Below are 19,083 nucleotides of genomic sequence, written 5' to 3'. Positions count from 1 at the left end.
CGATAAATTTGTTAGCGTTTCTACTCCACACCCGAACCTGCTGTGGGATAATCTGCCGAAAAGCTCTCCTTTCAACCGGAATTGGCTGGAGTTTGTGCAAGTAGGTGTAATCGGTGTTCAATAAGATAAGGAAAAGCTGAACGATGAATAATCACACGCCACTAATTCCCAGCTACCGATGTTGCCAGAAATGGAACTGAAGCACTCTGCCGATCGGGTACTGCGCCGCTGCTATCCGCATGTGGCCAAAGAGAAAATGTATCAAACCGGAGCGAACGGAACCGTTACAAACAACGTGATGGAGGCGTACAAGTACAGCTACAGCCAAACAGACGACTGGCGCGGCCCACTGAACTACTACCGGAACTTCCTATTTTACCGCGTCCGAGACGGTGAGATCATACAGTGTCCCTGCCTGATCATCGCTGGCAACGACGATCGATTCTACAAGCTGGAGTCGGTGGTGAAGAGTTCGGAGTACTGCGAGAACGTGGTGATTAAAATCATCGAACAGTCCGGTCGCGCACCGCACCAGGAAATGGCGACAGAATTCAACAGCATTGTGCTGAGGTTTCTCATCGGTATGGATTCGGCTTAACGATCTCCGCCGTGTAGTTAGTAAAGTTTTAATTCCCCTCATTTGCAGGTAAAAAGTACTCCCAGAAACCTACCGAAATGCAGTCCACTCCATCGAGAGGCCTGGTAGGCCGTGTGTTTGGCGGCATCGGATCGGTGGCCAACAACACCGTTAAACTGGGCAACAATCTGCGAGAAACGTACGCTTTCGCTAACCCGTTGAACAGTGTTCCTAACTTCATGATCAAAGGATGATGATTAAATAAGCTGTTCGAACAGATTAAATAGAATACCAAACTGCTTAAATTACTGCTCCTAGGCAATCGAAGGCAAGCTAACGTCGTCGGTGATCTGTGTAAAATTGTGGTTTTAAGTTATTGACCTTTGCCTGTATGTGTATGTTTTGATGCGTTTTGTGTGAGTGAATGCGTGTTTAAGCTTTTATAAAGTGAATGAATATTTTATACCGTACAATAGAAGTTGAAACAGATTCAACATTCAACTTGTGTCCATTCCAGCAACTGCATATTGAAATAAAACATTTCGTTTGATAGGTACTCTGAGTTTTTGAGTTAGAAACTTAATTTACAACGTAAAAACGTAAAATGCAGGCTTTAAATAGTTTGGCCTACAAGAAACATACGACAAGTGCAAGTTTTGTAGCAAAATTAATCAACTTAACGGCGAGTTCTCACATAAAATTGTTTTGACATGAAATTGCATACCTTTCGGCGTTTCCAGCACTTTGCTATCACTGACAGCTGTCAGAACCGGGAATTTTCTCTATTTTGAACAGAAAGAGCCATATTTTCTTGCATGAACAGAAAGAGCCATATTTTGCCGGGAACTCCGATGTGTTTACATTTCCAATCCCGAAATTACGCCAAGGATTCTTTTCGTATTGCGCCGCCTGCAAGATGGTAAATCCAACCTAATATTCCCCCATTCGTTATATTACTTACCTCGATTGCGTTCCTTTGCAGCCCAAACAAACGGTGCTGAAGGGTTTGGCTAAGTGCAAGCATCCAAACAGCAGAAAAACACAAGCTTTAGCCCGGAAGATAAAAAAGTAAGAAAGTTAGCGCTCAAGCGTAGTTAGGAATCAAATAATTACACTAAAACTCGCTTCAGGATCAGCAACCGAGAAAAGAAAAAACTGGGACATGCGGCCAAGGCAAACATTCTTGGCATGAAACTGGCGTGGTTCGCAGAAAAGGTGGAAGGTCGAGATCAACCTATTACGCCGATCGAATACGAACAGCTGATCGACCAGTACCTACAGCGGTTTGATGAAGAACTGGAACAAATTAGGATAGTGCAATCGATCGGAAAGCACCGCATAAACCAACATGCCTCTCGGGAATCGGTCATTCGGACGACGATTGACACGGAGAAGCAGCATTTCGCTGGTGGTGGGATCGAGCTTCCAGACCTGTGCAATGCGGATCATTTCAAGCTGTTCCAGGAGTGGAATGGAGATGCAGCGACTGTTCAGCACCTTGCCCTAAAGTTTGTGTCAAGAAAAACGCTACAATCCAAGGCAGTGAACAATGAGTCCACAAATAATGATCAACAGATGGCGGAATCGTAGTAATATATTCGGATAAAGTGAAACTTAATATGGCGTTTCGGAATGTTACCTCCATTATATTTCTCGACATATTTCACAGGCATAAATCAATCTCAACATAAAATGCACCTTACTTTTTGCGGTACAATGGATACTGTTCGGAGAGAAAAATCAGGAAGTCCCTTTTTGCTTTGCTTTGCTCAACCACGATAGCATGAGCACGTTCTCTGGAGTGGCTATTGGCTTTTTGGCAAACATTTGCAAAACCGGCACAGGTTTGTTGCACTGATCTGATTTGTTGCGTGAATTGTCCACATCGTTCGAAACGCGATGCCAGCGCATGGTAATGCAAGGCTGTAACATGCTTAAAGCTCTTTCCGCGGGGACACGGTTGTAATCTAACCAATCGGACACCTGTTCGTCCGTCTCGAGGATGGCCGGCGACCGTCGATTAATTTTGGCAAATTGACCCTTTGTTTCGATCGTGATTACCGTATAGCTGTACAGCTTGTCTCCGTTTTCATCGTTCCATACGTCGAACAGGCCCGCCATACGCAGCAGTTTGAATTGGCCATCTGCCAAGTCCCACGTTGCTCTATCTTCAGCCTTCACTTTCTCGTCCTGTGGCATGTACACGTAAAATACTGGTCTCTTGCATCCCATTTTGGAATGAGCTTTCTTGAAACGTTGTCCTTGCCAGGCATAAATACCTTCACAAAGAACTACGCATCGTTTTCCAGCTTCCATAGGTGGACCGTAGAGTTTGGAGGAAGCTATATCCTCCAGTCGACAATTATTGGTTGTGAGACCGTGCTTCCGATAGTCACCCTTGTGCCAGCGAGGCACTATGCCCCACATCATCGGGACCAACAATTGGTCGGCTGAATCAGCGGTTTCATCAAAGTGAATGGCCGACACCAGAACCGGTGTAACATCGGTTGGAGCTACATTGAAAGACGGCTGATATTTTTTGCCGCGAACTCGTTGCGATAACGCGGGGGTTCCACTTCACTTTCGCGCGTTTTTTGGTACTGGCAGTAATCTTCCAACTCCTCTACATCGAGGAACCTGCTCGAAAAGCAATAATTTGAGTTGTGAATGGTATGCAATTGTATAATTACGTTGAAATACTAACAAACACATACGACCGCACATATTTTTTGATTTTTTAGAAACAATCCAATCTTATGAAACCAGTGCTGGAACTGTTTCGCGATTTAGAAATGCAAGTGCACACTTAATGATAAAGGTAAGCCAATTGATGAACTTGGAGAGCTATCTCGTTGTTTTCATCATTTCAATCATATTAGTGGACTTGATCTTATCTTATCTTTAAGCTGTTTATAAGATAAGATATAAGATAAAGCACATGAAGTTATGTATAATCCCATTTTAAATGATGTATTACTGCCTACTTTGCAGACGTAATTCAAACTTAATATATGCTGTGTTTCACTGTTATTTTTGAAAACTTTCATCAGTTTTAGGTTTTTTCCCCAAAGGGTGCGAATCTGAAATGGATTTCACATTGTCTTTGCGGTCGCTCTCTTCACCTGCGTCGGTTTCATCTAGTTTTCTTTTCTTAACGATCAGCCACGATTGCATTAGTTTGCTCTTTGGCGTCGTTTTTGGGCTTGTGCCAACCTGCTTTAAGTCCTGCATAGGTTTGTTGCACTGATCTGATTTGTTGCGTGAATTGTTCACAATGTTTGAAATGCGATACCAGCGCATGTCATGGCAAGGCTGTAGCATGGTTAGAGCTCTTTTTGCAGGAACACGCTTGTAGTCCAGCCAATCGGAAACCTGCTCGTCCGATTCGAGGATGGCCGGCGATCGATGGTGAATTTCGGCAAATTGACCCTTTGTTTCGAACGTGATTACCGTGTAGCTGTACAGCTTGTCTCCGTTTTCATCGTTCCATACGTCGAACAGGCCCGCCATACGCAGCAGTTTGAAATGGCCATCCGCCAAGTCCCACGTTGCTCTGTCTTCCACCTTCACTTTCTCGTCCTGTGGCATGTGAACGTAAAAGGCAGGACGCTCGGAGGACTTCATTGGCCGAACCGTTTGCCATTCGTAGAACCCTTCGCAAAGTATCACGCATCGATGTCCGGCGGCCAGTGGCGGACCGTAGAGTTTGGAGGAAGCTAGACCCTCCAGTCGACAATTATTGGTTGTGAGACCGTGCTTCCGATAGTCACCCTTGTGCCAGCGAGGCACTATGCCCCACATCATCGGGACCAACAATTGGTCGGCTGAATCAGCCGTTTCATCAAAGTGAATGGCCGACACCAGAACCGGTGTAACATCGGTTGGAGCTACATTGAAAGACGGCTGGTACTTTTTGCCGCAGTTGAACTCGTTGCGATAACGCGGGAGTTTCGGTTTGCTCTCTGCCGTTTTCCGGTACTTGCAGCAACATTCCAACTCCTGTGGGTCCAGTGTCCTTCGAACGGGAACAGTAATTTAAGTTCAAAGCAGTGGTAGCAAGTAGTAGTAGCACTTACAAGCACGTGCGGCCGCACATATTTGAGTAATTTTCGTTTATCGTTCAATTTTAACGCTTTCGATCAAAACAACGCACGACGGAGGAACGAAAAATGCTTTTTTTATTGCGCGTCGCCCAAAATGTGACTGCGGGGCCAGACGAAGCGTAACGTAATGTTTTTGGCATTTCAAATTAATGCCAAACTGCAGCGCTTCTTTCTAAACGTGTATGTGCCGGCCAACCGCAAACCCGACCGCAAAATCGAGCGCAAACACTGTTTGCATACGCTTTGTAAGTAATGTAAGTCATTGTTTGCTGGAATAGCAACAAAATCTAGAAAAACAGAAAAAAATATTCACAAATCAATTTATTTCTCTTCTATTTTTGTTTTCTCGGGCCAAAAACACGAATGTAAACACGTTTGAAATTTCATTTTTATATTTTTGCTGTCACACACGAAGCGTAAACGATTTGGCATTACAAATTAATTTTATGCTAGTTTTTACGCTTCGTGTGGCCTCCCAGTGACGGCCGGCAAAATGTGAAGGGGAATGCGTTGTTTGTAAACAACTGTTCTGTCGCCTTCCGTTTCCGTTCGAATATTGCAGCTAATCAATAAAGTGAGGCTATTTTGCCGGACGATTTAAAATGTAAAAGCGCAAATGATAAACTGGGTGGTTCAAACGTGCAGTGTAAGCAAAGACTGACCAGCGTTTATCTTTTTTTTCTCCTAAGGTGCAGTAAGCAGTACTGCGGCGACATCGATCCCTACGAACTGGCTTACCGCGGTAGCGTCTTCGATTCCTATTCTAATTTAACAAAGTTGCCGAATGTGCTGGAGCACGATTATTCGCCACCAGAAATTGATCCGTTAGAATTGATTGAAAACATACAGATCCCGGCACACCGGCTGTCGGCGAAGGTGCGACAGCACTATTTGCATTACCTGGAACAATTGCTACAACAGAACTATCGCTCGTGGATTATGACGTGCAATCACAACGACAACCCTTTCAGTGACGACGAGCTGCGGCAGTGTGCAGAAACGATCGAAATACGAGCCGTGAGAAACATATAGAACTAGTGCTGACGACGCGCAACAAATAACGAAATCCAATCCTTTTTTTCCAACCGCTAGGTGCAAGCTTGCATGATCACATCGCTCTACAGGGAGTACGTTTTGAAGAAGGTAAGCATAAAAATGTGCATGTACTCCGACCTGTTACCGATACACAAATATTCTTCTTTATGCAGATTGGAGAAATACGCAAGCAGACAGCAGACGGTTTGTTGCATCCGAACATAGTGGACGTTAAGTTTAAGCCACCGTCCATAAAGCGAGAACAGTGTCACGTCGGCGTGCAAACGGATGCCAGTGTTGGAACTCCAGCAAACAGTCAGCATAATGCTCTGAAACACACAGCGCCGCTTAGTTTGGATGAGTTTTTTGGTAAATTTGAAAGCAGTCGCTCCATTCACGAAGAAAAGCTCACTGACGGACAGGATTTCGACAAGAAGGAGCCTTTTGGCCGTGCTACATTGGCACTACCACCAAAATTACCTGCCGATAATAATTTGTGTGCCGCTAATGTTCAGCAACCGAACAGCGCAGCGCTGGACGATGAAATAATTAAAGAATTGCAGGCAATGTTTGAGCCAGAAGACGACACAATGAACATATTCGAATGGAGCGAAGATCAGGAGCAAGTGAGAGCCATCATCAATGAGATACAGAAGTGTGACACTCCGAAGGTAACCAATAATCAACAAGAAAGCAGTATACTCGCAGCTGAACCAAGCCCCAGATTGAACAGCTATAAACTGGCCGAAGAGGTGCAGATGTCGGCCTTGGGAGACGATCTGCGCCAAAGTCTGTGGCCTTGCGAGCTGCACATGCAGCGCATGAAGTTACGGAGTCTTCTGGTTAGAATAGCCGATGATGATTACCGACGCTACGAGTCGCTAAGGACACGCTTCGTATCGCTCTTCGGTGAGGACGACGGGGAGGAGCAGGATCTTGGGCCGTACAGTCCGTCAATCGAGCTGAACGATGTGCTGGTGGCCAGCTGCAGGCATCGGATAGCTAAGTGGGTTGTACAGGAGCTAATGAGGCCACTGAACGAGGGATTGATAGCGAATCGTTATCTGTTCAAAAAGCTCGCCAAACGATTAGCCGAAAATATCATCTACGTGAAGCAGTATCCAGGTAAGTGTGAGGAACTCCGTTTCTAAAAGGAAGCCCATTAACAATCATTTCTTCATTTTTACCTCGCAGACAAAAAGTTCATCCATAGATACATTGCAGACTACTTTTGCACGCATTCCTGCATCAGAACAATCGATGATATTACTTGAAGCGCTTCAAACGATCTAAGCGTGGTCAAAATCAGACGCACAAGCGGATTACTTTGCCAGAGACATTTAGGTGTCCTCCGTGTACAGTTCGTTGTTAGTGCCAGTGAATAGGTAGCAATAAAAACTGGATCAACTGGAGTGGCCTCAGCAGCGCGGGAAAAATGTAGAATCTACCAAGCGCATAGTTTTTGCATTAAAGCAGATTTATTTTCAGACAAAAAGATACACGTTCACAAAAGGCCCCAAAACATAAATATACAACACAATGCGCATGAGGCGATGCTGTTTGGTATGAACATTGATCATGATCAATTGTAAAGTTGAACGCCGGCGTCCAGCTTTGACGAATTCCGTTACTGTGGTCCCGTCGAATGACGTCGGCTTGACGGGTTCGCCATTCCATGCAAGTGGTGATGTTTCGCCTGGGCCCAGTAGTCTGCGAAGCGGCAAGCCAATTCGTCATCCGGACGAGGACGAACTCTTGCCGCTTCGCACGAACGAACTGCACCACTCACTTCCCAGAAACATTTCTCCGTTGGCCAATCGTCCGGATTAGGGGGCAACGCGAATGTTCTTCCCATGAACTCACCCTGTCACCGTCCAGCCGATGCCATTCCGTGTGCCACTCAACGAAGCATCTAGTTGCTAGCGTAAAACGTCCAACGTTTGACTAAGCGCTTATACATAGTATGAATTACAAGAAACAATTAACTTATAAAATTAATCACAATGATAAGTTAAACAGTTTAAAATCGAATACGAACACCGGTGTTGTTGGTACAATGTGGCTGCAGTAAATGTAAAAGATATCGGAAAGAACAAGCTGCTAGCAATCGTCTAATCTGATCGGCGATAAGGCACTTAGACATTGGTCTGCACTGGGGCACTGCATATTGGATCAGCAACTTCATTGCCCAGTTCGTGCAACAAGTTTTGACGACCGAGAAGGTTCCAAAACACGTGCGGTCTGTTGCTTCCGGTCACGTGACGCGGTTCTTGCTGGTAGCATTCGAAACGTATCGAATTGTCCGGATGGACAAAGTACTTCCACAGATCGATATACCGCGGACAGATGCACCGTATGTACTCGTTGAATTTTAGCAACCGTTCGTGCATCGACGAGCAGGCAACCGCATTTGCGATCGGGGCCAGCGTCGTAATGATGGGTTCTACGTAGCGCTCCCGGAACCGTGCCAACAGGGAGTTGAAATCGTCAATCAAATTTGTCATCTGGCGACCGTGAAGCAGATCGACGGTTCCGACATTCACGAGCACGTTGGGAGCAATGTACCTGGCGAATTTCACTCTTTTTGCAGCCTCACAAAGCGTCAGCCCGGAGATGCACAAGCCGCTCATAGCAATTTTATGGCCTGCAACCATCATTAAATCATTATGGAATACATCATCATGGCTTAAGAAGTAGCATTTACCTCGTTTAAACGAGAATCCCAGATCCCATTTAGCTATGGAGAGGAAAAAGTCATCACCCATCAACTGATGATTGTGGAAAGAAGGTCCGTACTTCTGCTGCAAAAGACCGCATACAAGAGGTTTGGTTAGTGCCGTAACGAAAATTCAAACCAACAACACAACTTTTATATGAAACCCATAGAGAACGAGGCATTTTATACTTACAACGTCAAGTTCATCCGCTGTTGGAAGGCCCCAGTACTTTTTGGCATACTTTCTTGCCGCGGAATACGACTTCCTTCGTCGTTCTTTTCTTAGTACACGTCGTCGATTGTAGCGAACGGGAGTCCGCCACATAACCTGTTTCTCGGAGCTCTTCGGTAAAGGTTCCTGGCCTGTCTGCGAATCGTTCGGAGCACCTTCGCCTGGGAAGGTTCTGGGCATGTACTCTCGATAGTTCTTGGCTCGCACCGAGGACGGTTGCGTTTGTATCGTTTCCACAATGTGGTTCGTCTTTGGCGTGTGACAATACCACAGGATCACACCGTTAGATCCTTCCATAGAACACCAAGCCCCGGCCCAATCCACTAGAAAGCGTGTCAGGGCACTCCGGGTGTGGAACAGATTCAATAAGTGAGTCCCATTTATCTCGTAGTAGTCGTCTAGCGATCGGTGGAAGGAAAGGATGGAGAAAAGGAACGCAATGATTGATTTACGACTTTCTTTTGGCACGCTGCTTTCAAATTTACCAATTATTTCATCAACCGTTGCGCCCTCCTTCGAGCGAGTGATAATCACACTCCGCAGGTCGTTCGCCAATTGTTCTTCACTGTTTTCAAGCGATTCTAGTAATACCATTCTGAATTTTGTCACTAAAACAGCACACACAATATTAACAGCAACAACACCACACGTGGTGCCTGCAATGCAACCCGCGGTCTTCCTTGAACGGATAAAGGTTCGGATAAAAGGCAGCAACGTGGTCGGACTGGCCAATTTATAGTGCCGGCAGTTCGCTGTGTATGTGTGGGCAATCGAGCAACCTTCATCTAACGCCGGAAGCTTAGATCCAAATCTAATGATATTGAGCCAAGTGTTTATGGATCGATGCGGTGCCGGCCTAATTTATAGAAAATATGTACTGAGCAACTGGTTTCTAATAAGCAACTTTTTGGCCATCGTTTGGTGGCAATCGTTTCTGATGAGCCACTATTCATGCCCTGCGCTCTAGTTTTCGTTTTGAATCGATTGTAAGTGGATCGAATTTTGTGTGTTCATATCAAACAAGTTTTTTCTTCTAATTAACCCATTCCCATTCCTAAGCCAAAGTGCGGATGGAAAATCAACGAGCCTTTCGAAATCTGCAGACGTTACGCGTTACGCGTTTTCGTGCAGCAATTTGTTCGTTGGTTGCCAAAATGAGTTATGTTAACAAAATTGAACGAGTGTTTTATCGCCAAAGTTCGTCGCGAGGAATTATACTTTTGTGCAGCGATTGATCTCCTTGTTCTTGTTCGGGAAGCTGCATTCAAACAGTCGGGAAATGCGACTGTATATCCCGCTGTCAGCAACCAACAACCAAATGCCCCCTTTTTGGTAACAGCGGTTCCCCTAGTCTCCCAATCGGTCATTTTCATACCACGTACTGATGCAAACCCTCCCTTACCCAAGGAGTTGAATGTGTTTAAGTCCGACAACAGCACCAGCACCGTGAACTCGCCAACACAGTATCCCTTGGAGGATATTCTGTGCAAATTGGTGGTGCTGCCGTTAAAACATACAACAGCCTACAACCCTAAATACTAAATAACAATGACAATTGAATTGGCATTCTGAATTAACTTGCATAATAAGCGACAAACAATACGATAATGGTTTATAAGTTAAACAGAACTACAAATAAATACAAAAGGTGATGGCCAATGGAGAAAATGCAGTTACATGATGACGATGGGCGATTTCAGGTAAGTTTTAGGAAAAAAAATACAGTTTTGGCATATAACAGCAATTTCAAACGCAAAAAAACATCGCATCGAATCGAATGTTAAAATAGAAATCATCGAAATTGCGAACCTACAAGCGAAAACCAGGGACCGGGAACGCTCGGTCGAAAAAACCGTAGAGAAACGAGAGAGAAAAGTTAATTATGGGAGAAAAACCAAAAATTCGCTCAAAAATACAGGTTTTCAAAAAATTTGAATTTAGGACAAACTAGAGACCGTTAGTATAAAAATAAATAAATTGTTTATACGTCGCAACAACCAAACTAAAAATATTGTGTATCCCAAAGTTTTGGAATAACATCATCTACTATCTACTAAATCGTACTGGAAATTGCAGTCTTCTGAATCGAAACGGTCGATCCAAAATTTTCCTGTAACTGTGGGGCTACATCAAGCGTAACGTAATGATTTTGACTTTAACGATTAATGCCAAACTGCTGCGGCGCTGTCAAAACGTTTACGGCTCGCGCGAGGCGTAAAGGGCGGTTTACACGCTGCGATCTGGCAATGCAATATCGCTTGAAGTGACATCTCCGGAGACGTCATAAATGTCACTGCCGCGGGTGGAAATCTGAAGACTCGACATGCAATTTGTGAACAAATTTCAAAACAGGGTCAGTTTGTCGGTTGACTTGTTGATGTTTTGTTTTGACCTCTTATTTATATTTTGGACGCTTCGTCAACGTTCGCGAAAGTGTGTAACTGAATTTATAAAAATTTACGAAAGTCTGCCATGTCTTTGGCAACTAAAAAATAAAAAATATAGTGATCGGAATAAAAAGGCGGAGGCATACGATGCCATTTAAAAGCAATTTCCTCGACACTGTAACCTCTTCGCACGTTCTTTTTTCGCTTTTTAACCGAAAAGCACCCCCCGCTGATAGAGTAGTCGGTAACGCTCTTCGCTGTCAGCGCAGCTGGCCAGGGTTCGAATCCCGGGATCGGTTGTCGCTCAACCGGCCATGGTTTCGATTCCCGATACCGGCGCTGACAAAGGGGGGTTGGCGCGGGACCAACAACCCCGCCCGTAAAAAAAAAAAACGAACTGTTACAGATAGCACCAGGGATAATTGACATTAACAATTGTCTCTGGTGCAGGCCAAGATCGCATAGCGGTTGTAGTGCCGAAGAAGAAGAACCGAAAAGCACAATGGTAAGGCAAACCAACACAGTGTTGCTTCCATGGCTGATTCCAACATGTCCAACCGACAAACTGGCACTTGTTTGAAATTTGTTCACAAATTGCATGTCGAGTCTTCAGATTTCCACCCGCGGCAGTGACATTTATGACGTCTCCGGAGATGTCACTTCAGGCGATATTGCATTGCAGATCGCAGCGTGTAGACCGGCCTTTATTCGGGGCTGGATATTGACGTTCGAGCACTTGGTTAGGTTCGTCATCAGGTTTCAGGTTCGAAGGCTCAAAGTTACGTTGAACCGTGTTGAGATTCTCAGAGAAACAGAGAGAGCCAGAAATCTTCAGTTATCTCGCTCTAGCGTCGATGTCCCTTTCCCGTTCGTAAGTCATACGGAAAAAAGAAAAATAGGCGAAAGTCGCATGTGGAAAACCAGAGACCAAGAACGCGGCGAAAAAACCCGAAGTGCGAAACGTGAAAGTGTGTGTAAACCGAAGAAAACCGAAGTGAAAGGAGAAAAACCAGGGACCGGGAACGCGGGAACGCCGGGTCGAAACAGGCGGTTAGAAAATACGAGACTGACCAAAAAGGAAACAATATATTTTCAAACAATCTTGAACACAATATTGAACTTGAATGCCACCGGAACCAGTAATTTGTTTTCATCATCAGAAAGTGCAGAGTCTAAAAAACTAAAATTCGAACAAGAAGGAATATTTGAAACTTCTCGCTACAATAAACAAATAAACAATAACAACGTTCAAGCTGAAAACTAGAGTGGTGCTTTAGTTCCAACGCGATTTAGCTTTGACGCTTTGTTCTACGGGCAGATGTAACCCTTTGGTTACAAAAAATTCAAGCGTGCGTTTCGTTCGGCGTATTATTTGGAATCGGGAGATTGTAGATCTACGCGATCCGATTGCTCTCCCACAAGGAGACCACAACAAAACAACAAGAAATTGGTCGAGCGAAAGTATGTCGGAACTCGTTTTACACGGTGCGCGGTACGCGAAGCGAAGCAGTGAGTGAGGAAATTGTTTACAAACAGAGCCGCGAGGTCCTGTTTCGCGTTTTGTCCGCGTTCCCGCTGCCGGCCGCGGGTTAGTTTTCGGTGCATCGAGTTTGGCCTTTGGTGTGTGTGCGACAATGGCCGACGAAACGGGTGAAGTGCGATCGCTTTTGGTGCGTCACCGGCTCTCGATCGTGCGGGATCTCGTGGGGACGGGGCTGACGGCGGTGCTGCTGAAGAACGGCGTGCTAACGGCGGGCCAGGAAGAACAGCTGAACATCGAGGACGATCTGTCGATCCGCTGCGAGCAACTCATCGAGCTGATCGCCGGTGGCGGCTTCGAAAAGTTCAAGCAATTCTGCTACGCCATCGAAGCGGAGTGTGGCCAGCTGATCTCGGACCTGATCAACGATAAACTTTCACAAGTAGACGATGACGATGATGACGGCGGAGAGCCCAAAGGTTACGACGATGTTACCGCCGTCGCCGCCGGATCTGTTGCCGCTGCGACTGCGGCCGCCAGCATCACCGCCGGTAGGTTTGAAAGTATGCTACGCGAGGTTACTTTGGGCTTTTCGGGTGGCCTTCTGTCCGGGGAAAAGTGTGCCAATTTTGCGTTGTAAATAACGAGCGAGCGGCCAGTGAAAATTGGTCCGATCGTATTGGAATAATGGAGACTCGGGTTGAAATGATCTTCCGGCCGTCGTTGATGTGAAGCGAAAATGAAACAAGATGAACCCGCGGTTTCCACGGTTACACGTCCTCGGTGGCAGCGAAACAGGAAATTTGGTAGATTGGAAATCCACTCTACAGAATGTAATTTCAGTCTCAGCACCGGCGATTCTTTTTTTTCAGTTTCAATTTGTCCAGATCGGACAAGCGATCCGGGGGGGGTCCAGCTGGGTCTGTCTTGTGTCGCTTTCTAACACGTTTCTAAGCGCTGCTCTCCCATCACGTTGCCCACGTCCGCTGCTGGGCGCGGCTCGGGTTGCCAAGAAAAAACCGGCAGAAGAGCCCCTTTCGGCCGCACTGGGCGGTTAGCCCGATCCGATTCCAACCGAGACTGAAGCGGATGGTGAAAAGGGGTTTTCTTTGCGATGAAAATAAACAACTTACAAACCGGCGAGCGAAGCAACGGCAGCATAAAACTCGGAACTATGATGAGCATAAACAATTCAAGAAAGGGAATGGAAAAACAGAACGGACATACCGTTCCCACTGGCCGTGAAAGCGAGACACAGTGCTCAAGCGTCCAAACGATCGAGAACACTTTGTCCTAAGTTGTGTGCCGATGGAGGAAAAAGAAAAAAACAAAAACTACTAACAACACACTACACTGTAGCAATGCCCGATGGAGTGCCGGCGGCGTACTTTCGGGCAGCAATTTGCACTGTAACGCTCCCAAACGGTTCGATGGGGGACCGACCGTAACACATGGCGATATGTTAAAACGCGAGCCGTGATATCTTCATTCCTTCGCGTTTGATGGATGGGATTGACGGGTGGGATGGGTGTTTGAATCCGGCCGAAGATTGTGTTATCGCGCAGCACTCGTAGATTGAAGCCATCGCCAGCGAATATGTGGGTTGCATAATAATCAAACAATTCACGCCGGTTCTGGGCTGGTTCCGTCGCCTCGCAGCTCCGAATCGAACCGGTTGCTTGCCGGCATCATCGCCTGTTCCGTGAGAGGAAGAATTAATGCCCACCGGAGGACCGGTAATGCCAACCGGCCGGCACGGACATTGCAGACGACGGTGACGGCCTGGCCTGGAAGTGACTAATTAGTACGGTTGCAGGAACTGGTTACCGCTGGGTAGCAGCCAAGGAAGCGGTTGTCCAAGCCAGCAGGAGGCCTGCGGGAAAAGATGGCCCTGTCGGCGGCGTGTGGGCTTGAGAGAATCGGGAAAACAATCGCCTTTCGGTGTTGCAGACGGTGGAAAAGAAAGTGTCTGGCGGCTGCGGTTTTCGGAGCGCCGACGAAGAAGAACCTGGTGTGGAACGCGCGCGTGAGACTTTTTTAGGAGAAACAATCAAGAATCCCGAGACCCTACCGCCGACCGGCCCGAGGCCAATGGACGATCGCTACGAGCGTGACGGTGTTGACGATCTTAATGATCGGATCACAGCCACAGGAAATGGATGTAAAGGATGAAAGAGGAACGAGAGTGAAGAAACGGCTCGCCGCCTTCGTCATCAGATTCCAAGCGTTCCATGGCCAGTCATCATAGGGTCGGGCGTTGTGGCAATGAAAATGTAACAAATACAGTGAAGGAAAAACACACAAAACTACGCTTCCTCGATCATCGTCCACAGGAAGCCTTGCTAATGATGGAAGCCCGTCGCGGTGTCCCGGTGCTACGATGGGAGGCTGTTTCTTTTTCCCGCACGGCACCGATAGTTCGTTAGGTGACAATTCTTCGTTCGATGCTCTACGGCTTGTCGGAGATCTGGATTACGGTCCGGACATCGCGAACTCGCACCCGCCTGGAGACCATGAGAACCGTGCGGTGCAAGGCGCGCCGTGGCCAATTTCCGATGGGCAGCTAGCTCGTTTGATGTGCGGCCCCAATTAAGTTTTTGGTCATTCAATTTCCAAACTCAATTACAGCGCGCACCAGTTGTGGCCTCTGTCATCGCATCGACTTTTGCGTCGTTTTTTTCCTGGTTTGGCGAGACCCAAAATGTCGATTAACTCCCGCGCAGAGCGAAAGTGACCGAAGCCGAGAGCAATCGAGAGTTAGGGGGCCAGTTTGACCATTTGTTCCGCTTCGATTCGCGCCCATCATGTGGCCACTTTAGGTCGCGGCAGAACCGCGACCATAACACTCGCTATCGCGCCCCTCATTGTGTATGCAAACATCGAACAAACAGACGACCGGCGACACCACTTCGTGTGGCCCGCCAGACCCTTGCCTGGCCCTGGCCCGATCCGGCAAGCCTGGTCATGCGTAACGAAGGCCCAATAGTGTGTGCGTTGTGTGTATGCACTGGAAGATGAGTGTATTTTATACGCCCGAGCGAAGAAGCACGCCGGAGGGAGAAGTTAAGGTTCTTTCTCGCCCGACGACTTCTTCCCACGTTGACGAACCGCCGCGCGCTCGGTTTCGGGGGATCGCTACTAACCAAAGGGGTAAACTCTGGTTAACCCCTGTCTGCCGGGGAAGGGCAGCAAGCGGGATGATTAAAGGCAATGCCCCTATCGTCTGCAGCCCCCCCTGGGTGATGACTGGGTTGCCATTTGGCTATCGTTTTGTGGTAACTCCACACAGGGAGGCATATGCTGTCGGACAGTAGCGAAGTAATCAGAGGCGACCGGGGAGTGACACACCTTCGACATAAATCAATCGATGACGAAGTGCATTGTTATGGGCGGATCCAGTTGGCACGGGGAGCTTTATGTGTCGGAGTGTAGTTTCATATTTTCGATCACAGTATTGATGAACAGGAAGGGTTTCGCGTGCAGCGGACGATAAGCATTAATTTTTCGCATGTTCTATCGACCAATCGGATTGGCGGCCACAAAAGCCATTGTTTGGTCTTAGAGGTATCTGTTACACAACTTATGATAATCATATCAATTAAACTGAAAATGACAGCCACTTCAAATTTGTACCGATGATAGTTTTTTGTTTGAGCTACAAGTAGCCAAGCGTTTTTGCATCTCAGTTCACTGAGGAAACTGTCGTTGCACTATATTTAGAAAACTACCACAAACTATTGTTCGTGAGCTTATCCACCTAAAATTGTTTAGACAACTGTGACACATTATATTGATATTGGCAGCATCGCTAAACGCTCTGGAATTGGAAAACCTGAATTGAAATAATCGGAAAAAATTTAAGTGCATGTACCGCAAGTAGGTAAATAAGTAAACATATCTAATTACAAAAAGCACATGGTGTTAAACTTCATCCAACGAAAATACTAGAATTAAGGTTTTCGAATAACAAACAGAAGCCAATTCTTGTCGCAGTAATCGTTTGAAGGGAAGGAACCGTCGCCTCTCCAATCGTTTTCATTCAACTTCTATTCAAAGTCGATGCGATGTATTACGGGGAAAATGTCTTGGGAGTTCACTTGAAGCAAAAGGCACGTAAAGGCATGTCGGTACTCGGCCTGGTCTCCGAAAACTCACGTGAACCAAGAAATGCTATGATATCACGCTCCACACTTTATTACCCCATCGCAATGGTTCTCCGATTCCCAAAAAGCTAATTCGATGATTTTTTGTAACTTTAACACGAGATATTTTCTACAACAGCATTGAAAGCAATGTGCACCGTCCAGTAATCGCCAAATAATATTTGATGTAGTTTTAATAGTCATTATCCCACGCCATGCCATTTCATCATTAACATGTTGCTGCGTTCGTGTTACATCGCCCATCGTGTTTGGGTATTAAAACATAGTTAGCCCGTGTTTTGTAACATTTTTCTCGCATTTATCGTGGAAATAGAATCATTACTTTGTTTGCTTCCGGTTTTGGTGGTGCAAACAGTTTGTTTTGGTAGAAAAAAAAGTCAGCTCCAAATCTTCGTCTTCCTGCCTAGCATTCGGAAGGTTTTCCGGCTCCGGAGCCGTTCGGTGCCCGCCCGTTCTGCACACTGATCTTGTCAGCAAGCACGACGATCTGCACTGGTCACTGTTAAGGCGAAAAGATAATCGGAAAGTCTGAGGTTTTCCCAAGCCAACGGACTATCATTTTCCGGCTATCGAGCAAATACAATTGAAAATTTATTATTCGCGCTTTACTTCTTGGCATCTTCTTGGCCGGAGAAGGGTTCTCGGTGGTGCCTGTGCACGGTTGGTTGGCCCGCTCGACGGTGGCTGGAGTTGATTTTTATGCTTGTTTTCTTTTTATTGCTCTTTTTGCTGATGCCATCTTGGCATTGTGCGCGTTTGCTTGTGTGGTGTCATTAGCACACTACCTACTACTACTGCGGAGGCATGTGTGCGCGGTTCAGCCACGGTTCGCTCACGCTTCAAGGCCAACGGTCGGCCCAACATTCGCTTTTACTTTTCTTGCTTAGCCAATGCTGGCTTCCACAGGCGGTGTGTTCTTCAAACTAATGCTACGGTTGGTGTTTGCCGCGTTGTGATCGGTCCGCGGGGTTGTGAACCAGGCTTATGTTTAGCTTCATTCCATTACTTACGTGTCGCCCTAGCGAATGCGGGCGATTCGGTGCACCCGCTCTTTAATGGCTTTACGATTCTGAGCTTTTCCCCTTCTCATTGCAGGTGACGACATATTGGGAGTCACGCACGACGATTCGTCACTCAAGAACGGCAGGTAAGCGATCGCACGGCAGTGGCAAGTTTCGTTTTTCCATCTCGGTTTTATGACACGAAAAAAGGACTCGCTTTGATGCCTTTCGTCCCTTTTTCTCTCCCGTCGTTCTGTGGCCACATGTTTCCCCGAACGGCCACCTTGAATGGGCCACCTGTTGGATTGGCAAACTGCTTTCCGCAACATGAAACTTCCAGTACGTGCTTCTAGGGCCTTTTCGGTGGGTCTTCCTCACTGTTGGATGGAAAATGCCACCTGAACCGAGGACGGCATATGGAACCGGCGTGTCCTGTTCCCACCGTCCGCCCTTCCGCGGGAATCACGCAGCAGGCCACGCAACATCAATTCATGCACACGCCAGTCATTATCCGCGAGGAAGGACCTCACAACGGAGGAGCATAATCGGCGGCGCGGTGGTCCATCTGTTTTCTAAAGGTGGGCTAAAGGACAAAAAAATCACCTGTTTCGTGGCTGCCTTCGGTGCAATCTGATACGCTTTAGGCTGCACATGCCCACAGCGGAGCACGAGGTCATTTAACCCGTAACCCATATGTTGCGTTGAATGGGGCGGACGAACCTTTTAAAACATGTTACAACTCCCATACCACACGAACCAGCCCAATTCTAATCGATGGCACTGTGTGTCCACAGGGTGTTGGCGATCATCGCCCACATTATGTAGGTTAATGAAGCACCGGTAAACATACATCACAGCGGGCGATAAGAGGTGCGATGAACGTTGAGTGTGGTGGGGGCGATGGCTCGTGTTTCATTTGAAGAACTCCATCAGGTCTCGTTTGCCTTCACCACGGGCTGTGTTGCATCAAATATTTAAAAGGTTTCCGGCAAACCTCACTCCGAATGCTGCTTCGTCGGAGTCGCGTTCTAGGGTTCTAGGCGAAGCGGAAAGAAATCCAGTTCTGACTGGGCGTTAGAATGTTCCCACGGCTCCGGCAAGCCGTTCCACAGCAAATGTGGCATAAATTGATGTTGGTGCCGGTCGGAGCCACCCCACGGGCCGGTGGCTGGTCATCTCGCCTGGTCTGAGTCTGTGCTAGCCACAGACGGCTGCGGCTGTAGAGCAGCGACCCTGTGGCGGGTTTAACTCTTTCACACTCCGTAAATAAACTTTAATCGGTTGCAGTTTAATGACTTTTTTCCGTGTTCCGGTCGGCTGGCCGGAAGTTTGCCTTTTCCCCACCACTCTTTCTCGCTCGCTTGTGTGCCTTCTGAGCGCTGCTCTCGT

General features: G+C 46.9%; 7 protein-coding genes across 8 annotated transcripts in view; 4 read left to right on the top strand and 3 right to left on the bottom strand.

The window, feature by feature from the left end:
* The window catches only part of LOC131209750 (epoxide hydrolase 4-like), a 2,687-nt gene extending 1,577 nt beyond the window's left edge, over positions 1 to 1,110 (top strand). Inside the window, exons 5-7 of the mRNA XM_058202884.1 lie at positions 16 to 100; positions 173 to 581; positions 647 to 1,110. Coding sequence (XP_058058867.1) covers positions 16 to 100; positions 173 to 581; positions 647 to 831 — 679 coding nt within the window. The 3' untranslated portion in view covers positions 832 to 1,110. The remainder of the gene's footprint in view (positions 1 to 15; positions 101 to 172; positions 582 to 646) is intronic.
* A 290-nt stretch (positions 1,111 to 1,400) lies between these two features.
* LOC131209115 (translation machinery-associated protein 16 homolog) lies at positions 1,401 to 2,195 on the top strand. The gene is made up of 3 exons (XM_058202104.1): positions 1,401 to 1,496; positions 1,560 to 1,645; positions 1,708 to 2,195. Exons 1-3 carry the CDS (start codon positions 1,494 to 1,496, stop codon positions 2,165 to 2,167), a joined length of 549 nt encoding a protein of 182 aa, XP_058058087.1. The 5' UTR covers positions 1,401 to 1,493; the 3' UTR covers positions 2,168 to 2,195.
* A 9-nt stretch (positions 2,196 to 2,204) lies between these two features.
* LOC131209114 (abasic site processing protein HMCES-like) lies at positions 2,205 to 3,301 on the bottom strand. The gene is given in 3 exon segments (XM_058202103.1): positions 2,205 to 3,123; positions 3,126 to 3,214; positions 3,282 to 3,301. Coding segments are annotated over 3 exon segments (915 nt in total). The 3' UTR covers positions 2,205 to 2,317.
* A 241-nt stretch (positions 3,302 to 3,542) lies between these two features.
* LOC131210648 (abasic site processing protein HMCES-like) lies at positions 3,543 to 4,762 on the bottom strand. The gene is made up of 2 exons (XM_058203926.1): positions 4,654 to 4,762; positions 3,543 to 4,592 (listed from the first exon to the last, which is right to left on the bottom strand). Exons 1-2 carry the CDS (start codon positions 4,671 to 4,673, stop codon positions 3,605 to 3,607), a joined length of 1,008 nt encoding a protein of 335 aa, XP_058059909.1. The 5' UTR covers positions 4,674 to 4,762; the 3' UTR covers positions 3,543 to 3,604.
* Positions 4,763 to 5,241: 479 nt separating this feature from the next.
* LOC131212654 (uncharacterized) lies at positions 5,242 to 7,772 on the top strand. Its single transcript, XM_058206593.1, has 5 exons — positions 5,242 to 5,284; positions 5,370 to 5,697; positions 5,773 to 5,823; positions 5,889 to 6,840; positions 6,910 to 7,772. Coding segments are annotated over exons 1-5 (1,413 nt in total). The 5' UTR covers positions 5,242 to 5,282; the 3' UTR covers positions 6,990 to 7,772.
* On the bottom strand, positions 7,172 to 9,357 carry LOC131212655 (maternal effect protein oskar). Of its 2 annotated transcripts, none has more exons than XM_058206594.1 (4): positions 9,149 to 9,357; positions 8,625 to 9,061; positions 8,420 to 8,516; positions 7,172 to 8,359 (listed from the first exon to the last, which is right to left on the bottom strand). In XM_058206594.1, exons 1-4 carry the CDS (start codon positions 9,255 to 9,257, stop codon positions 7,851 to 7,853), a joined length of 1,152 nt encoding a protein of 383 aa, XP_058062577.1. In that variant the 5' UTR covers positions 9,258 to 9,357; the 3' UTR covers positions 7,172 to 7,850. The 2 variants fall into 2 exon arrangements, with proteins under 2 accessions (XP_058062577.1, XP_058062578.1); XM_058206595.1 differs by having other exon boundaries at positions 8,420 to 8,513.
* Positions 9,358 to 12,684: 3,327 nt separating this feature from the next.
* LOC131207143 (tight junction protein ZO-1) overlaps positions 12,685 to 19,083 on the top strand; it is a 41,711-nt gene continuing 35,312 nt past the window's right edge. Inside the window, exons 1-2 of the mRNA XM_058199753.1 lie at positions 12,685 to 13,081; positions 17,789 to 17,840. Of these exons, the coding sequence (XP_058055736.1) occupies positions 12,685 to 13,081; positions 17,789 to 17,840 (449 nt within the window). The remainder of the gene's footprint in view (positions 13,082 to 17,788; positions 17,841 to 19,083) is intronic.

Source organism: Anopheles bellator, chromosome 2, assembly GCF_943735745.2.
Source record: "Anopheles bellator chromosome 2, idAnoBellAS_SP24_06.2, whole genome shotgun sequence".
Taxonomy (NCBI): domain Eukaryota; kingdom Metazoa; phylum Arthropoda; class Insecta; order Diptera; family Culicidae; genus Anopheles; species Anopheles bellator.
Note: the sequence above shows the minus strand (reverse complement) of the source record. Positions and strands in the feature narration are given on the sequence as shown.